This window comes from Nanorana parkeri, unplaced genomic scaffold, assembly GCF_000935625.1.
Source record: "Nanorana parkeri isolate BGI_ZX_2015 unplaced genomic scaffold, ASM93562v1 scaffold39, whole genome shotgun sequence".
Classification (NCBI taxonomy): domain Eukaryota; kingdom Metazoa; phylum Chordata; class Amphibia; order Anura; family Dicroglossidae; genus Nanorana; species Nanorana parkeri.
The window spans coordinates 538,505-552,993 of NW_017306307.1; the positions used below are offsets into that span (position 1 = coordinate 538,505).

General features: G+C 40.5%; 1 protein-coding gene across 2 annotated transcripts in view; it reads left to right on the forward strand.

Moving 5' to 3' along the window:
• Positions 1–14,108, forward strand: part of ZFPM2 (zinc finger protein, FOG family member 2) — a 341,648-nt gene extending 327,540 nt beyond the window's left edge. The window contains exons 6-8 of one of the 2 annotated variants that reach the window (XM_018570969.1): positions 4,992–5,198; positions 7,802–8,026; positions 11,545–14,108. In XM_018570969.1, the coding sequence (XP_018426471.1) occupies positions 4,992–5,198; positions 7,802–8,026; positions 11,545–14,030 (2,918 nt within the window). In that variant the 3' untranslated portion in view covers positions 14,031–14,108. The remainder of the gene's footprint in view (positions 1–4,991; positions 5,199–7,801; positions 8,027–11,544) is intronic. The other variant, XM_018570976.1, reaches the window with a different exon arrangement.
• Positions 14,109–14,489: the final 381 nt, after the last annotated feature.

Genomic DNA, 14,489 nt, shown 5'->3' on the forward strand with positions numbered 1-14,489 from the left:
CTTTGTTATCACAACTCACAGGATACTTCAGTATGGCTTTGACAGTAATTATGAGCAACGCTCAGACACTTCCTGTAGGAAAGCAGATCTGTTTGGTTAAGGATCATGATTATTAACAGGACAGGGAAATACCAAGCCAAAGATTTCAGAAACCCAAGAACTTCATTTTCCAAAGTTCTGAAAAAAAAAAGAAATGTAAATTATTAAATCTGAAATTATGGGATACTGCCAATTTGATAGGAAATGTCCTATGGGCGAAAGCTACATGGATAAGTAGTAAAACATCTTCAATATTACAGAACAGGTCCAGCTCAATGTGACTATTAGGACTTGTTTACACTAGCCATGCAGGGATTAATTTAGTAGCATTGGCTAGCGCATTCCCAATGCATAGACAAAGCAATTTGTCTTGCGTTGGTGTGCACTGAAAAAATGTAGAACATGATGTTTGGGCAGCTTCTTCCAACAGGCTATATAATATTGCAATGCCATGCCACATATAGTGTTAAATTAAGTGTCAAGTTAACAAAGGAAAAGACAAGCACAGCCATGTTTGTGACATTGACATTGCAGTGCCTGTGCCGAATACACACCTGCGTGTGAATGATATGTGAACCTTAAATCTTAAAAATACATTCAAGCACCTTGAATATTAACAAAAATTTATTTTATTTGTGTATCACTCAGCTGTAGATCCTCCAATCATCTCTGAATTGGTGCTGACACTGTCCTTCCTTCTGAAGGGTGGCTACTTTTGTTCCCCCGTGGTCCCTGTGTGTGCTGTAAAGTAGCCATCGCTCCAAGCTTGCTCCTGTGATGAACTACAATATCAATACAAATTAAATTAGTAAACAAAACATGAGATTGTAGTCCATCACAGGAGCAAGCTTGAAGCGGTGACTACTTTACAACACACACAGGGACCATGGGAAACAAACGTAGCCCCCCTCCAGAAGGAAGGACAGTGTCACAGATGAATGAATTCAGAGATGATTTGAGTATCTACAGCCGAGTGATACACAAATAAGATACATTTTTATTAATAGTTAAGGTACTTGAATGTATTTTTAAGATTTAACTTCTGAGTTTCATGTCACCGTAAAGTGTGGCTGCTGGTGTGAATGAGCCCTTAATAGGTAACCTTTGATATTCATCCCTTGTCCTGCTACTGTTTACACTTCTCAGCACATTCATAAAATAGGATCAGTTCAAAAATCTAACACAGCAGGATAAGGATCTGTATTTTTTTTTGTATAAGTGACAGTGATTTTCAGCTTAGTCCAATGAGATTTCAAAATTTCAGTCGTATGGCTAAAGTGAAGATCTATAGCCTTGTTTTAAAGCTTTGCTAATTGAACCTTATGCCATTATTTTCATACATCCCAACATTCTGAGATGAGAGCACAGCCCCCCAGTTACACGGGCCATGGAGATTTAATGTGCAAAATATGATTTGTTAGATTCACAAGTCCTTTTTTTCCACAATTACTTTACGTATACTAATTTTTTTTAAAGCAATAATTTAGATGTGGGAAAAGGGTTTAGTATTCTAGAACACTTTGGGGGTGATTTACTAACCTAAATACACACACGCACCGGGTGCGTGTGCATTTTTACACAGCAAAACGTATTTATCAACCAAACACGAGCAACGTGTCACATTTTCACGCCGTTATGGCGCGTTTTTATGTATTTACGTACGTGCGCGTCATGTAGCATGCGCCATAGGCTACACGCCGCTCTAATAGCGGCATGCAAGTCTCTAAAAGCATATTTCCACTAATGCCATATATGGAAAAATCATGCACATGATGCATATATAATTCTGCTTCACAGTTTAGACAAAAATGGTTAGCTCATGCATTTACATTCCTGCATTGATCAACGCAAGCAACACAACGTAGAGCTAATTTACACAACATCACCTTGCAATTCATGCAGGGCTTTGCAGGGCTTTGCACAACACACCTACTAATTTACACAACATCACCTTGCAATTCATGCAGGGCTTTGCACAACACACCTGCTGGGTGTGTACACACTACAAAGGTGTCTAGATTCCACCAATAGATCATTCTGGGAGGGAACACACTACAGAGGTGTATACTTGTTCGTGGCATGTTTATAAGGTTAGTAAATCAACCCCTTTGAGTTATTAAATAGTACAATATTTTATAGAGTTCTACACTTCTTGTAATGGAAGGAAAAACTGAGTTGTATGGACTCATGCTGGGTCTATAGGGAGTCGAATGTAAGCGAACATGTATCTGTTTATATTAGACTACCTCTGATCCGTCATGATCAGGTCCGCCAAAACGGAACTCTTTTCCCTTTTTGTTTCCATACTCCATAGATGGAGTCGGGTGTAATCTTGTTAACCTGACTCACATCCATTTAGATGTGGCCGCCCATAGACTAACACTGGGCTTCTGATCAGATCCTCCGGAAAAGCTGACAGGCAGACTTGATCGGACCTCCTATGTGAAAGGGGCCTAAGTCAGATAAAGAGCGGGCCAGTAGATCATAAAATTGCCTTAGTGTAGGACATTGAATGGTTGTTCAGAGAGAAGAGTACATATCATACATAGTTCACTTTTATCTGAAGTCTAACCCAACTGGCTGCTGCACTGACCATTCCTAAAAACAGTTTGGCAGGACATATATGAGCTATTGTTTCTGTCTCCAGTGGGTAGGATGTCTGCGTAATGGAGTGCCACTACACAATGGGTGGGGGGAGGGGGGTTACTGGTGATGCTTGTTACCTCAGTTCATTGTATTTGGATACATATACTGGTTGTATGCATTTCAAATAGCAAATACATGTAATTGGGCTAATTGGCATTTTGTTTATATATATATATCTACCTGTGGTTCCACTTTAAGTTGGAGGTTAATACATCCAAATTCATTGCTTGCTTCAGAATGCGGCAGAAACCCTAGCATTATTATTTATTTATTTTTTTAGATGCTGTTTTTGCATCAAATTGCCTCACTCATCTGAGAAACCAATCAGATACGCTGAATTAATTGTTTGGTAATTCCAGCTAACAATGTCCATATATTTATATATATTTTTTGTGGCAATTTAGCTATAGACTATCATCTATTCTTATCTCAGCAAGCAGATTCCTGTAATAAGTTGTTTTAAAACTGTAATCTCTTTGTGGAGAAAAATGAAGTGAAGTTGAAAAGGCATTTATCTGTTATGATAAACACTGCAATATTACTTATCAAAATGGATACACTTTTCACTTGTACAGCGAATACGGCATCCATACACCCCATCCACCAAGAAATGTAAACTCGGCAGTAAGGGATGTGATCCCAGCCAAAACTGATATGAATTTATACCTAGGTCTGGAGTTAAAGATAACACCATTTAAGTGATTTGTTTTTTGTGTCTAAACAAGTTAAACAAATTAGTTCTTCCCTTCAACTCATTAATACATCAGACATAATCTAGTTTTTTTTTTTTTAATGCACAGTCCCATGAGGATGCCATCATTCGCAGTTAAGGAATGAGATAAAAAAAAAAAACAGCATAATTTGGAGTTTTAGCTCTTAAAGTTGTTTCCACTTTTAAACATTGCATTTTCTTTGAAAATAAATTGGAATATTAATCTGTAAATGGATCGGTGTTTAGGGACATGAATAAAACATCATTAGAATGCAGAAGACTTCAGGTCTGTTTATGCATGGGCTGTGATCACCATAATTAAGTTATATAAGTGAGATGATCCTCCAGTGCAAATTGCTGATAAACGGTTTGTTTACGATGCACAAAAACAAAAATATAATAGAGTTGGCTACAAAAGACTGCCCGCAGGCGGATGAATGTCGCCCTGAGAGCAAGTAGGGAGATACGCGCTCATCCTAGATCAGACTGGGCAACCATTGACCGCACCACTTTATTGGGCCAATGGTGGCACACCCCTTTGATCCAACCCTGTTCTGCGTAGAGAAAGAAGGGATGAAAAATACTCCCAGGGTTCTCCAAATGGTTGTAAAATCTCTGCAGGTGATTATGAGCACTCCCAAAAGGTGGAGGGAGATCACAGTGGGCATGAATCTCCTATAATAATAGGCCCCTAAAGTGGAACTGAGGGCAAGCAGCTAAGTTCACATATATAATGCATATATGTTTACTATTTTACCTACCAACGGAATTGAAATTCTCTACAGCTAGTTCTGTGATTAACACATTTTTACACTGGTCAGCCATGGAGCTACTGAAATAAAGTGACACTAACTTTAGGAGTTAAATCTTAAATAATGCATTCAAGTATCCTAAATAGCAACAAAAATGAAGCTTATTTGTGTGTCACTCAGCTGTAGGTCCTCACATGATCGCCAAGTTCATGCTGACACTGTCCTTCCTTCTGGAGGGTGGCTACTTTTGTTCCCCATGGTCCCTGAGGTGTGTTGTAGTGCAACCACCACTCCAAGTTCACTCCTGTGATGTACTACAATCTCATGTTTAGTTGACTAATTTGTATTGCGATTGTAGTCCATCATGGAAGTGAGCTTGGAGCAGTGGCTACTTTACAACACACACAGGGACCATGGGGAACACAAGTAGCCCCCCTCCAGAAGGAGGACAGTCTCAGCTGAGCAAGCAATACTTGGGCAAAACTTTTCTGAAATACTTTGCCAGGCAATGCATATTTATTAGATCTGGTTCATTTTTGAAAAATAAAAGGTTTAGAGTTGAATTCTACTTTAAGTTCTTGTGTGCACTTACATTTTGAGAGATACAGTGAGTTACCAAATGGAGTGCCATAAGCAGCATACCTCTTGTTGCCTCATACACTTTCATCATCCGAACATTTCTGAAAGCTCTTAACAGCTTTAGTTTCTCGTCTCCTGGGTGAAACAGTCATTCTGAAATGTGTTCAACCTGAAGATTTTTAGCAATATGGTGCCTCGCTCCTGTTTGACATTTTGAGACTTATTTTGCTATTAACAGTACACTCCTTCATTTGTGCTTACAGGGGGACAACTGTGGTGTACAACCACCAAGTCTATCGCTGAGGGTGAGGAGTTAATTGCCTTTGTTGTGGATTTTGACTCAAGGCTACAAGCTGCCACTCAAATGACTCTTGCGGAGGGGATGTATCCAGCGCGCTTGTTGGACACCATACAGCTCCTTCCTCAACAAGCAGCTATGGCTTCTATCTTGCCTACAGCCATTGTCAACAGTAAGTGGCATTTGACGCACTGAAGCTTTGGAAATGTTGACATACGTTTCAAATACAATGTATCATATATAAGACTTAAAATGAAACTAAACTTCCTTTTATGCATACAGAATTAAAGAAATACTTATTTTGCTATTTTTAAATCATATAATTGGGCAGATGTAAAGCATTGGACTCATTCTATTCACTGTTTCTGTTTTTTTTTGACTGCAACTTATTTATAATGTATGACTTTCTGTTGTATTTGCATTTTTTTTTTGTATTCCTCAAGTCAGCTATAACCTACACTTTGGGGATGATTCAATAGAAAAGGAGCAAGGAAATGTTTATAATTAGATCAGATGGCGAAAAAAAATTACAGGGTAATTCACAAAAAGGTAAAGAGTTTGGAGAAGGCAGGAGAAGTGAACAATCTAGGACAACATAGCTAATTTGGAAAAATTCTCCAATTCAGCTCACTTTCCAGTTCAGCTATGTTGTCCTAGATTGTTCCCTTCTCCTGCCTTCTTCAAACTCTTCACCCTTTTGTGAAGAACCCTTTTAATGTTTAGGGGTACCAACTAGCCAACCCTGTCTCTGGGGGAAAAAATTCAGTTGTTCAAAGTGGGATTTTTTTCTTGCATAATGGCTATTTTTTTCCAACATTAAGGGTATTATTTATTCAGAATTGCAATTTAAGCTTTGAGATGTACAGTATACATGTAGCATGCATTGCTTGCAGAGGTCTTTAGTTTTTAGTATAGCTTTAGGAAAAATAAAAAATGGCATATATGAATTAACACATCAGATTTTGTTTTTCTGAGGCCCCACGTAACATAGTTTTATTACCTGTTGTTCCTGCCAGTAGATTCCCTCTGTGATAAACTCAATTCATGCTAACTAGCAGTGGGGACACTGATAAAGCTAAAACGGATGCATAGGAAAAAAAAGAATACAAAATAGATTTTATAAAGAAATTGTGATTTGCATATCTATTGCAAAACTACTGCAGCCTCATGTCACATGACTGTGTGCTATGTAAATGACCTAAAAACATCAAAGGGCAGCGCTTGGTACCTGGGAACACTTAGCCTCCCAGCAGGGGCGTTCCAAGCATTTTCGGCCCTGCCTCCCAGGATCAGACTCAGGGCTACTCAGAAATTCCAGAAATCTTTAGAAATAAGCCATGAGCTGTCTGGCCCCTAAAATGAATATTTTTTTTTTTTTTCCTGGAGTTAACTTTTAAAAATCAAGCAAACAATGCAGTCATAGGCAACGATCAATATAAATATCTATTTACCAAGGAGTCTAACCTTTTTGTACACAGGTAAGCTGGTCACATTTCTTTTTTGTGCGCTGTCCTTTGAGTAATTGACCAGCAACAAATCTACACACAAAGTTGTTCTTTAACGGTGAGCAAAGAATTAAACCAAATGGAAGCATAATGTGACCGAGAGAGAAAGATGCTTGGGATTTAATAGTGATTGATGTCTGTTCTGTACTAACTGCAAACTCTTATAAAAGAGGTAAAGAGTTGTGGTGTCAGTAGTGTCCAGAACGCCATCCCACCCGTATTAAGGCAATCTTCTGTTTTAATGGCAAATATGATGATAGAATAGCACTAGGAAGGAACAATGGCAAATAACAGCGGTAATGAGGTGGGGAGAATGTGTGAAATAAAGGTCCTTTGAGGAATTGTTACAATTACTTATCATTTCTTCACGTAGTTTTATACAATTTACAAACACAAAGTGCTTTTGTCCTTCTGCTTCTTTTCTGAAATATACAATGTGAAACTTTAGGTTTTACTAGTTTAAAGGAAAATATGGAGGCTGTTGAAAATGTTAGTTGCCTTGTTGTTTGTTGAGCCAGTGACTACAGTACTTTCTGATCCATTGATGTGGACCAAGCCTGCTGTTGGAGAAGTCACACTCTTTATTTGCATACTGGTTCCAGATCACAAGTATAACAGCGATAGGCCAAAACAGCTATAGCTCGTATTTGGAAAAAAGAGCACTCTGGGTTTTGGGTGCTCTAGCATACAGCTGACCTTGCATACAAGAATCTCAATGTGCGTCCTATTGCATTCATGTGATAGTCTAGGAGCCTTAACGTTACTGCAGGTTTCTTTAAATAGCTCATTTTCTAGTGTGGGTTCATAAATTATTTTTTTTGATGTAATTGTCCTTTAAATCTGAACTCCAGGCAGATATAAAAAAAAGCATTGAATCCAGTTATGTACTCAATAAAAATTATTTGGTGGATTTATACACAGAGCCATTACCCTGTACATCCCCTGTACAGCACTCTAAGACTGCAAGAAAGCACCAGGAGCCAATCAGGGTTATGCACATTCTTACAAAGGAAAGAGTACAGGCATTACCTCATCAGTGTGCTGCTGCTCCTTCATTGTCCAATTAGAGGCTGGAATGGGTCCTAGACCAGTCTGTATTGCTTAACTGTAGTGTAATTTGCAGAGAGGTTCAGGACCTGCCTCTGCTTTCTGGTAGTGAATCTTGGATCACAAGACTGGCTGAACAAAGTGATAAAACTCTTGGCAGTTGTTTGCCTGGAGTTCAGCTTTAAGCTTCACTAATGTGTTGCTTTTTCTGCCTTCTTTGCAGAAGACATTTTCCCCTGCAAATCTTGTGGAATTTGGTACAGGAGCGAACGCAACTTGCAGGCCCATCTCATGTATTATTGCAGTGGTCGCCAGAGGGATACAGCCCAGCTTCCAGAGGACAGTGAGGAAAGCACGCCACAGATGTCCAGTATCTGCCCTTACCCGCAATGCACCAAAAGCTTTTCTAATGCCAGAGCACTAGAAGTGCACCTAAACTCCCACAGTGGTAAGTCTGTTGAATCGCTATTCTCTATGTAAAGAAAAATAATTCTATAAGATACTCTTTTCTCAAATGAAGGGGTTTTGTCCAAACTGGGGAAAGGGGATCGTTATTTGTAGAGGAGCTTGTGCTTTGCACTTAGTTGCACTTACTTACCTTCCCTTCTCTTCTCCACCTCTCCTGTTTGGTAGCAGGGAGTGAAGAGACATACCTGGTACTTCCAATTATGAGGAGTATATAACCCACTAACGCACATGTCTACAAGTATAAGTATTCCACAAAACAGTATGTACTGCAGAGATATTATTTTATATTGGGAAATCCAATATAAAAGAAAGAGTTATAACCCATGTCACACGTCAGCAGAGGCAAAATACATCATATTTGCATACATCAAAAGCATGTACAGAGACCCTGGCATATGTATAATACAAAATGAGGAAAAGATGCACAAAGTACAAAGTTACATTGAAAAGTAGCCCCTGTGCCCTAAGTGGGGTGACTGCATGAATTTAGCTCTGCTAGGCTGTAAACAGCCAGATCAAATTGTTAGTGCTGTACTCATTTGCTTTTTCCTAAGCCCAATGTTATTGTTTGCTATTGCCTCTTGCTGAGATGTGACCCTGGCAACCGAGCAAGAAGATCCAACAATGCTGAGCTATGAATATTTGTTTTCCTGGCCAACCACTAGGAGGTTTATTGCCAGTGGTACATACTGGGAAGCATACAAATATTTGGGGCTAACCTTGTAAGCATGTCTTCCCCCTGGGCTCCTGCCTAGGGGAGGATGTGCTGATGACTATAGTCTAGCTAGGCCTGCGGCCTAGGAAAGATGAGCATGTGACCTGAAGCTGTCCTACCAGAAGAGGGGAGGCTGACCTGAGATGCTAGTGCGAGTGCCTCTACTGAATGGTGAGGCTGGGTAGGAGCTGGATCCTTGCATGGGCCTGTTAACTCTCTTGGGAGGATTCACAGAGAAGTCTGCTAGACAGCTGATATTTTGCTATATATAGTGATGCCAGTCCAGGCTTAAAGGCCCTCCGTACTGTATAGTTGGAAACAGATATGGAATTTGGAGTCTGCAAACACCGTAAAGTCAATGATGCCCAACTTGTATTCAACCAGCCAAGGACTCACCCTTGAGGTGAAAAGCTAGCCCATCCTGTCTCCCTCACATGCCTTTGGGGGTAGGGGGTTATACTACACTCATGAATAAAGCCGGCAAAAATGCATCATGATGCCTGTGGTAAAAAAAAAGACGGAGAAAGCCTTGAATGGGCAACATTTTGGAGGAGAAAAATGTCACAACGGTAATGGTTATTTTTTTTGCTATGTAGCTATGTAGTGTCCTCTGCAACTCACCACCACCATCCATTGTCTTTGTATCTCTAATTTAGGTATCTACACCTGTTTTGAACTTTACAATGTCTACTTACTAACCAAGATTATCTCCTATTTCTTGTATTATACATGTGTCATGGTGTATGTACATGCTGCTGCTGCATGCTGCTATGCTGTAGTCTACCTTTGCTGACATGTGACATGGAGTATAGCTTTTTGTGGGTTGTATGAAACATTCAAATATAAAAGAATATTGCTGCAGCACATACGTTTTGTGATGTGCGTATTATATTTATATAATAGGGTATTCAGGAAGTGGAGCCCTTTATAATGTGCGGACCACATACTAACAACTGTGAAGCATGTAACTCACTGCCTTTCCTCCCACCGCACTGAGAGTGCCGGTGGTTGGTTACTGGTGGTTGAGGCACCCAGCAATATTGCAGTTAAAACCTGTAATCATAGTGGTAAGATCAGACATGTCTTCTTTAAAAAGAACAATCCTTTATTATTGTGAAAGGAAAAGGTAACTGGAGTGGCAGCAACCCAGGGATAATATTAAAGCCTAGCTCCCCTTACAGGGCGGCTGCTGAGTACTGCAAAAGCCAGCTGTTTAATGACCTAATCCCTGTTCCCACTGGCTCCAGGACCCCTCCGCTCAGGTGGACGGAGGCCCGCTGACGTCATCACATCTAATGCATGGTCCATAACCCTGCATTATATGTGAGGATGCCGAGGGATAGTCAGCGAGCCAGAGTATAGAAGAGAGAGGTGTGTATTAAATGCCAGCGGAGCGGGAATCGGATTGAAATGCTTTACACCATACCTCTAGACAAAAACGAGCAGTTAACCCTTGCAATGCGGTGGGAGTCCCACTGAAGCTGTAGTTCGTATTAGTATGTTTTTTGTTTTTTTTACCCAGAGATAAGCTTTAAAGATTAAAGTATAGTTTTTACTAAGTCCTTATGAACATTTCTAGTTCTGCTTAGCCTCATCCAAACTTCAAGTGTATGTCCAGTTAAAACTTTTGTTTTAGAGTGCGGAACGATTAGAACCTCTGTTAGGTATTTACTGCTACACAGGCCTATGTTAGAGAGATGTTCCCCTCTTGCTATACGAAAGTAACAATGCTTTAACTAGACAATAAGTGAATGGAAAAACAGACAGAAATAATAAAAAAAAAATTTTTTATTGCTGAATTTTTCTCGTTGCAGATTTGTCTGGTTAAACATTGACAACATATGAAGGGAAATCTCCCTAATAGAACTCCAGGTAGCAATATGAACCCAATGGATGTCCTAATCCTTCCTTACTTTATGTTAAAAAAAGTTTTTGTGGTGATACATTTTAAAGCTGAACTCCAAGCAGATATAAAATAAGAGTACAAAAATTCCACAACACCCTGTTTCAGCATTTTAGGTTAAAAACAGAGATTTCTGTTGCATGCATTTGCAAACTATGAGACATACAGTATACTGTATATAGTAATGAATACATTAGGAGCAGGCAGGCATAGAGGTAGCCCCATCTTCCTTAATGGTACAGCAACATATCAAAGGCCCAGATTCCCTCAAGGTAGCTGAACAACCCCAGCTTGTGTCTGCACCAAATCCTTCAAAACAAAATGGCAGACATTCAGATCCATTTAAATTCTAGCACTGGAAATGTACACATAGGTAGGACAATCCACAGGACAATACAAAAAAATATATCCAGCATACTCTCCAGATAGTTTAGAGTTAGGTACCACACTTTGAAAAGGTGCCTTAGCAGTGTGACTTTGCATATATTTGCAATGGCATGCAACAAAAATGTCTGTTTTTAACCTAAAATGTTGCAACAGTTTAAATAGTTTTGCGTTGACTAGCTAAAGAGTGTGCTGAATGCAGCAGCAGTTCACAAAATGTTAGCAATTTGCTATTTCTTTTTGAATAAGCCTGCGTGTGTGGACCAGATAGAGGTATTAGGGAGGTCCTCTTTAATCATATTTTTGTGTTGTCCAATCTGTAATTTGCTTGTTAGGCTCTTTAACATTCCGAATTCCTTGTTTCATTTATTTGGAAAAAAGCAGAATGGCAAGTTGTTCAGAAAGCCAGAAGGGTTTGGAATGTTTTTTTTTGTTGGGTTTGCAGATAGATCAACACGATTTATTTCTGTATTAACATATTCCTGTCTTTTTGCAGGTGTTAAAGTTGAAGATGTCTTTCCTCCCGGGGCCAGCCTGAAATGTACAGTGTGTAACTATACGGCAGAATCTGTGATTAACTTCCACAAACACCTGTTCTCTCATCTTACTCAAGCTGCCTTTCGATGCAATCAGTGCCATTTTGGCTTTCAAACTCAGCGGGAACTCCTACAACACCAGGAGCTTCATGTCCCTGGAAGTAAACTGCAACGAGAAGCTGACACCGAACACTCTCCCAGTGCCAGCGAAGCAAATGCACAGCAGACGCCAGAGCTGCTGAATAAAAATGAACTTCTGCAGAGCCAAAAGACTGGGCTGAACAAAGATGCAAGCTCAGACAGTGAAGTGGAAAAGACTGAGAAGAAGCCGCATCCTTTTCTGTCCAATCAGAGGGTTGAGACAGGCAATAAAAATGTGTTTTCATACACTAAAATAAAATCGGAGCCATCGAGCCCAAGGCTTGCTTCATCTCCTGTACAGCCCTCTATTGGACCCTCTTTTCCAATGGCACCATTTCTATCTCAGTTTGCTTTTCCCCATGACATAACTGTGGTTCCTCAAGCTTCAGAAATACTGGCAAAGATGTCCGAACTGGTACACCGGCGGCTACGGCATGGCAGCAATACCTACCCCCCTGTCATTTACAGCCCGCTGATGCCAAAGGGAGCCACTTGCTTTGAGTGCAATATAACTTTTAACAACTTGGACAATTATTTGGTACATAAGAAACACTACTGCAGTAGCCGATGGCAGCACATAAGCAAGTCAGCTGACTTCCCCAGCGTAACTGAGAAGTTGCCAGAAGCTGTGAGCCCAACCAACACTCAGAATCCTGTCAACCTTCTCAATACACCTCTTCATTCTTCCGAAAATGACAACCAACTGCTTCAGGGCTCCTGCATTAACTCAGGCAATGTTCTAGATCTTCTGGGGTCAAACATAAAGCCAAGGGACAAAGACTTTGCCACTGATGTTAAAAAATTGCCAAATGCGGGTAATCACGATGAGAAAATGAATGGAAAAGCAGTAGAAATTAAAAATGCCACAGTGCCACAACTGGATGGCGACACCAGCGACCCAAACAAAAACACCTGTAGTGCTTGTAATATAACCTTCAGTAGGCAGGAAACATTCATGGTTCATAAACAGTACTACTGCGCAACTCGCCATGACCCTCCGTTAAAGAGATCAGCAACCAACAAAGTGCCTGCCATGCAGAGAACTATGCGCACAAGAAAGAGGAGAAAGATGTACGAGATGTGCCTTCCTGAGCATGATCAGAGGCCACAGCTAGTTCAACAGCATTTTCTTCATGTAGCTAATCTTGGCAACCCTTGTACATCTGTCCAAGAGCCAACGGAAGGCCCCGGGGACTGTTATCATCCCAGGTGCGATATCTTTCCAGGAGTTGTTCCAAAGCATTTGGAAACATCACTTTCAATTAGTAAATGTGTTCCTGTGGTGAAATGCGAAACTTCGCACTCAACCATGTCCTCCCTGGAGATGGACGCACCAATAGACCTTAGCAAAAAATGTTTAGCGCAGTCTGATCGAGTAGCCTCATCTCCCAAAAGGCTCCTGGACTATCACGAGTGCACAGTGTGTAAGATAGGCTTTAATAAAGTTGAGAATTACCTTGCCCACAAGCAAAACTTCTGTCCCGTGACAGCAAGCCAACGTAGCGACATAGGAAATCTAGAGAGCAAAGCTTTCCCCAACTCTGAGAGTGAAAGGACCAGCCCTGAATCCAGCTTCGAAAGGAGCTCTATAAAGTGTGAAAAGAACAGGACCTCAAAACAGTCCTCACCTAATGGGAACTTGTTTTCTGCCCACTTAGCGACTCTTCAAGGTCTTAAAGTCTTTAGCGAGGCAGCACAGCTTATCGCCACAAAAGAGGAAAACAAAAATGCTTTTTTTTCACAATGCCTTTACCCAGGAGCAATAAAAAAAGCAAAAGGCGCCGATCAGCTTTCCCCATATTATGGAATCAAGCCAAGTGATTATATTTCTGGGTCTCTTGTAATACACAACGCGGATTTAGATCAAAGCACAAATGTAGGAAGCGAGTCTCCCAAAAGTCAGATACCTTCAAATGGATGTTCTTTATTGAAGAAAGAGTCGCTCCCGCTATTGCCAAAAAACCGGGGCATGGTAATAGTGAACGGTGGACTTAAGCAGGAGGATCGGCCTGCTGTAAACTCTCAGCAAGAGAACCTTTCCCAGAATCCTCCAGCAGAAGACGGATGTAAATCGCCCTCCTGGGCAGCCGACAAACCTCCAGCAGCTAATGAAAACGTTTCCCCGGCACCCCCGGCTGTTGAGGATCAGGCGTCGAGCCTAACGAAAAACGTGAACGGATCTGGAGCAGCTGCAGCCAGCGGGAAGTATTGCCGCCTGTGCGACATCCAGTTTAACAATCTTTCAAACTTTATTACTCACAAAAAGTTTTACTGCTCGTCACATGCTGCCGAACACGTCAAGTGAACTATCACTTCTGGAGGTTTTGTTACAACATGAAGTATGTTTGTTTCCTGCAGTCAGAGTAAAAGAAAAAAAAACAAACGATGATGCTGCTTAATTGACATCCGGACAATCAGGATATCCGTACATTTGAAATGACTTGAAGATTTAAGGTGTAATTCCATAACAGTTATGCGTAAAAGTGTATTATTGGTGCCATTTTTCATATTATTTATTTTACCAGCATCGTTCATACATTTTAGCGCCCAGCAGCGACTCCTGTTCCTGAGCTGTTAATGTGCAGCTAGGCACTTGCCAGGGCAGCGGTCGCTGTTGGAAGCGACTGTAGCTGTGGTTCTGTTATTTTTTATTTAAAGAACTTTATATTAAAGTCATTTGTAATGTTACTGTATAGTTATTGTGTAGCACATATGGTTTGCACCTGTATAGTAGATTTTAAATAATATAGACACAACATTGCAG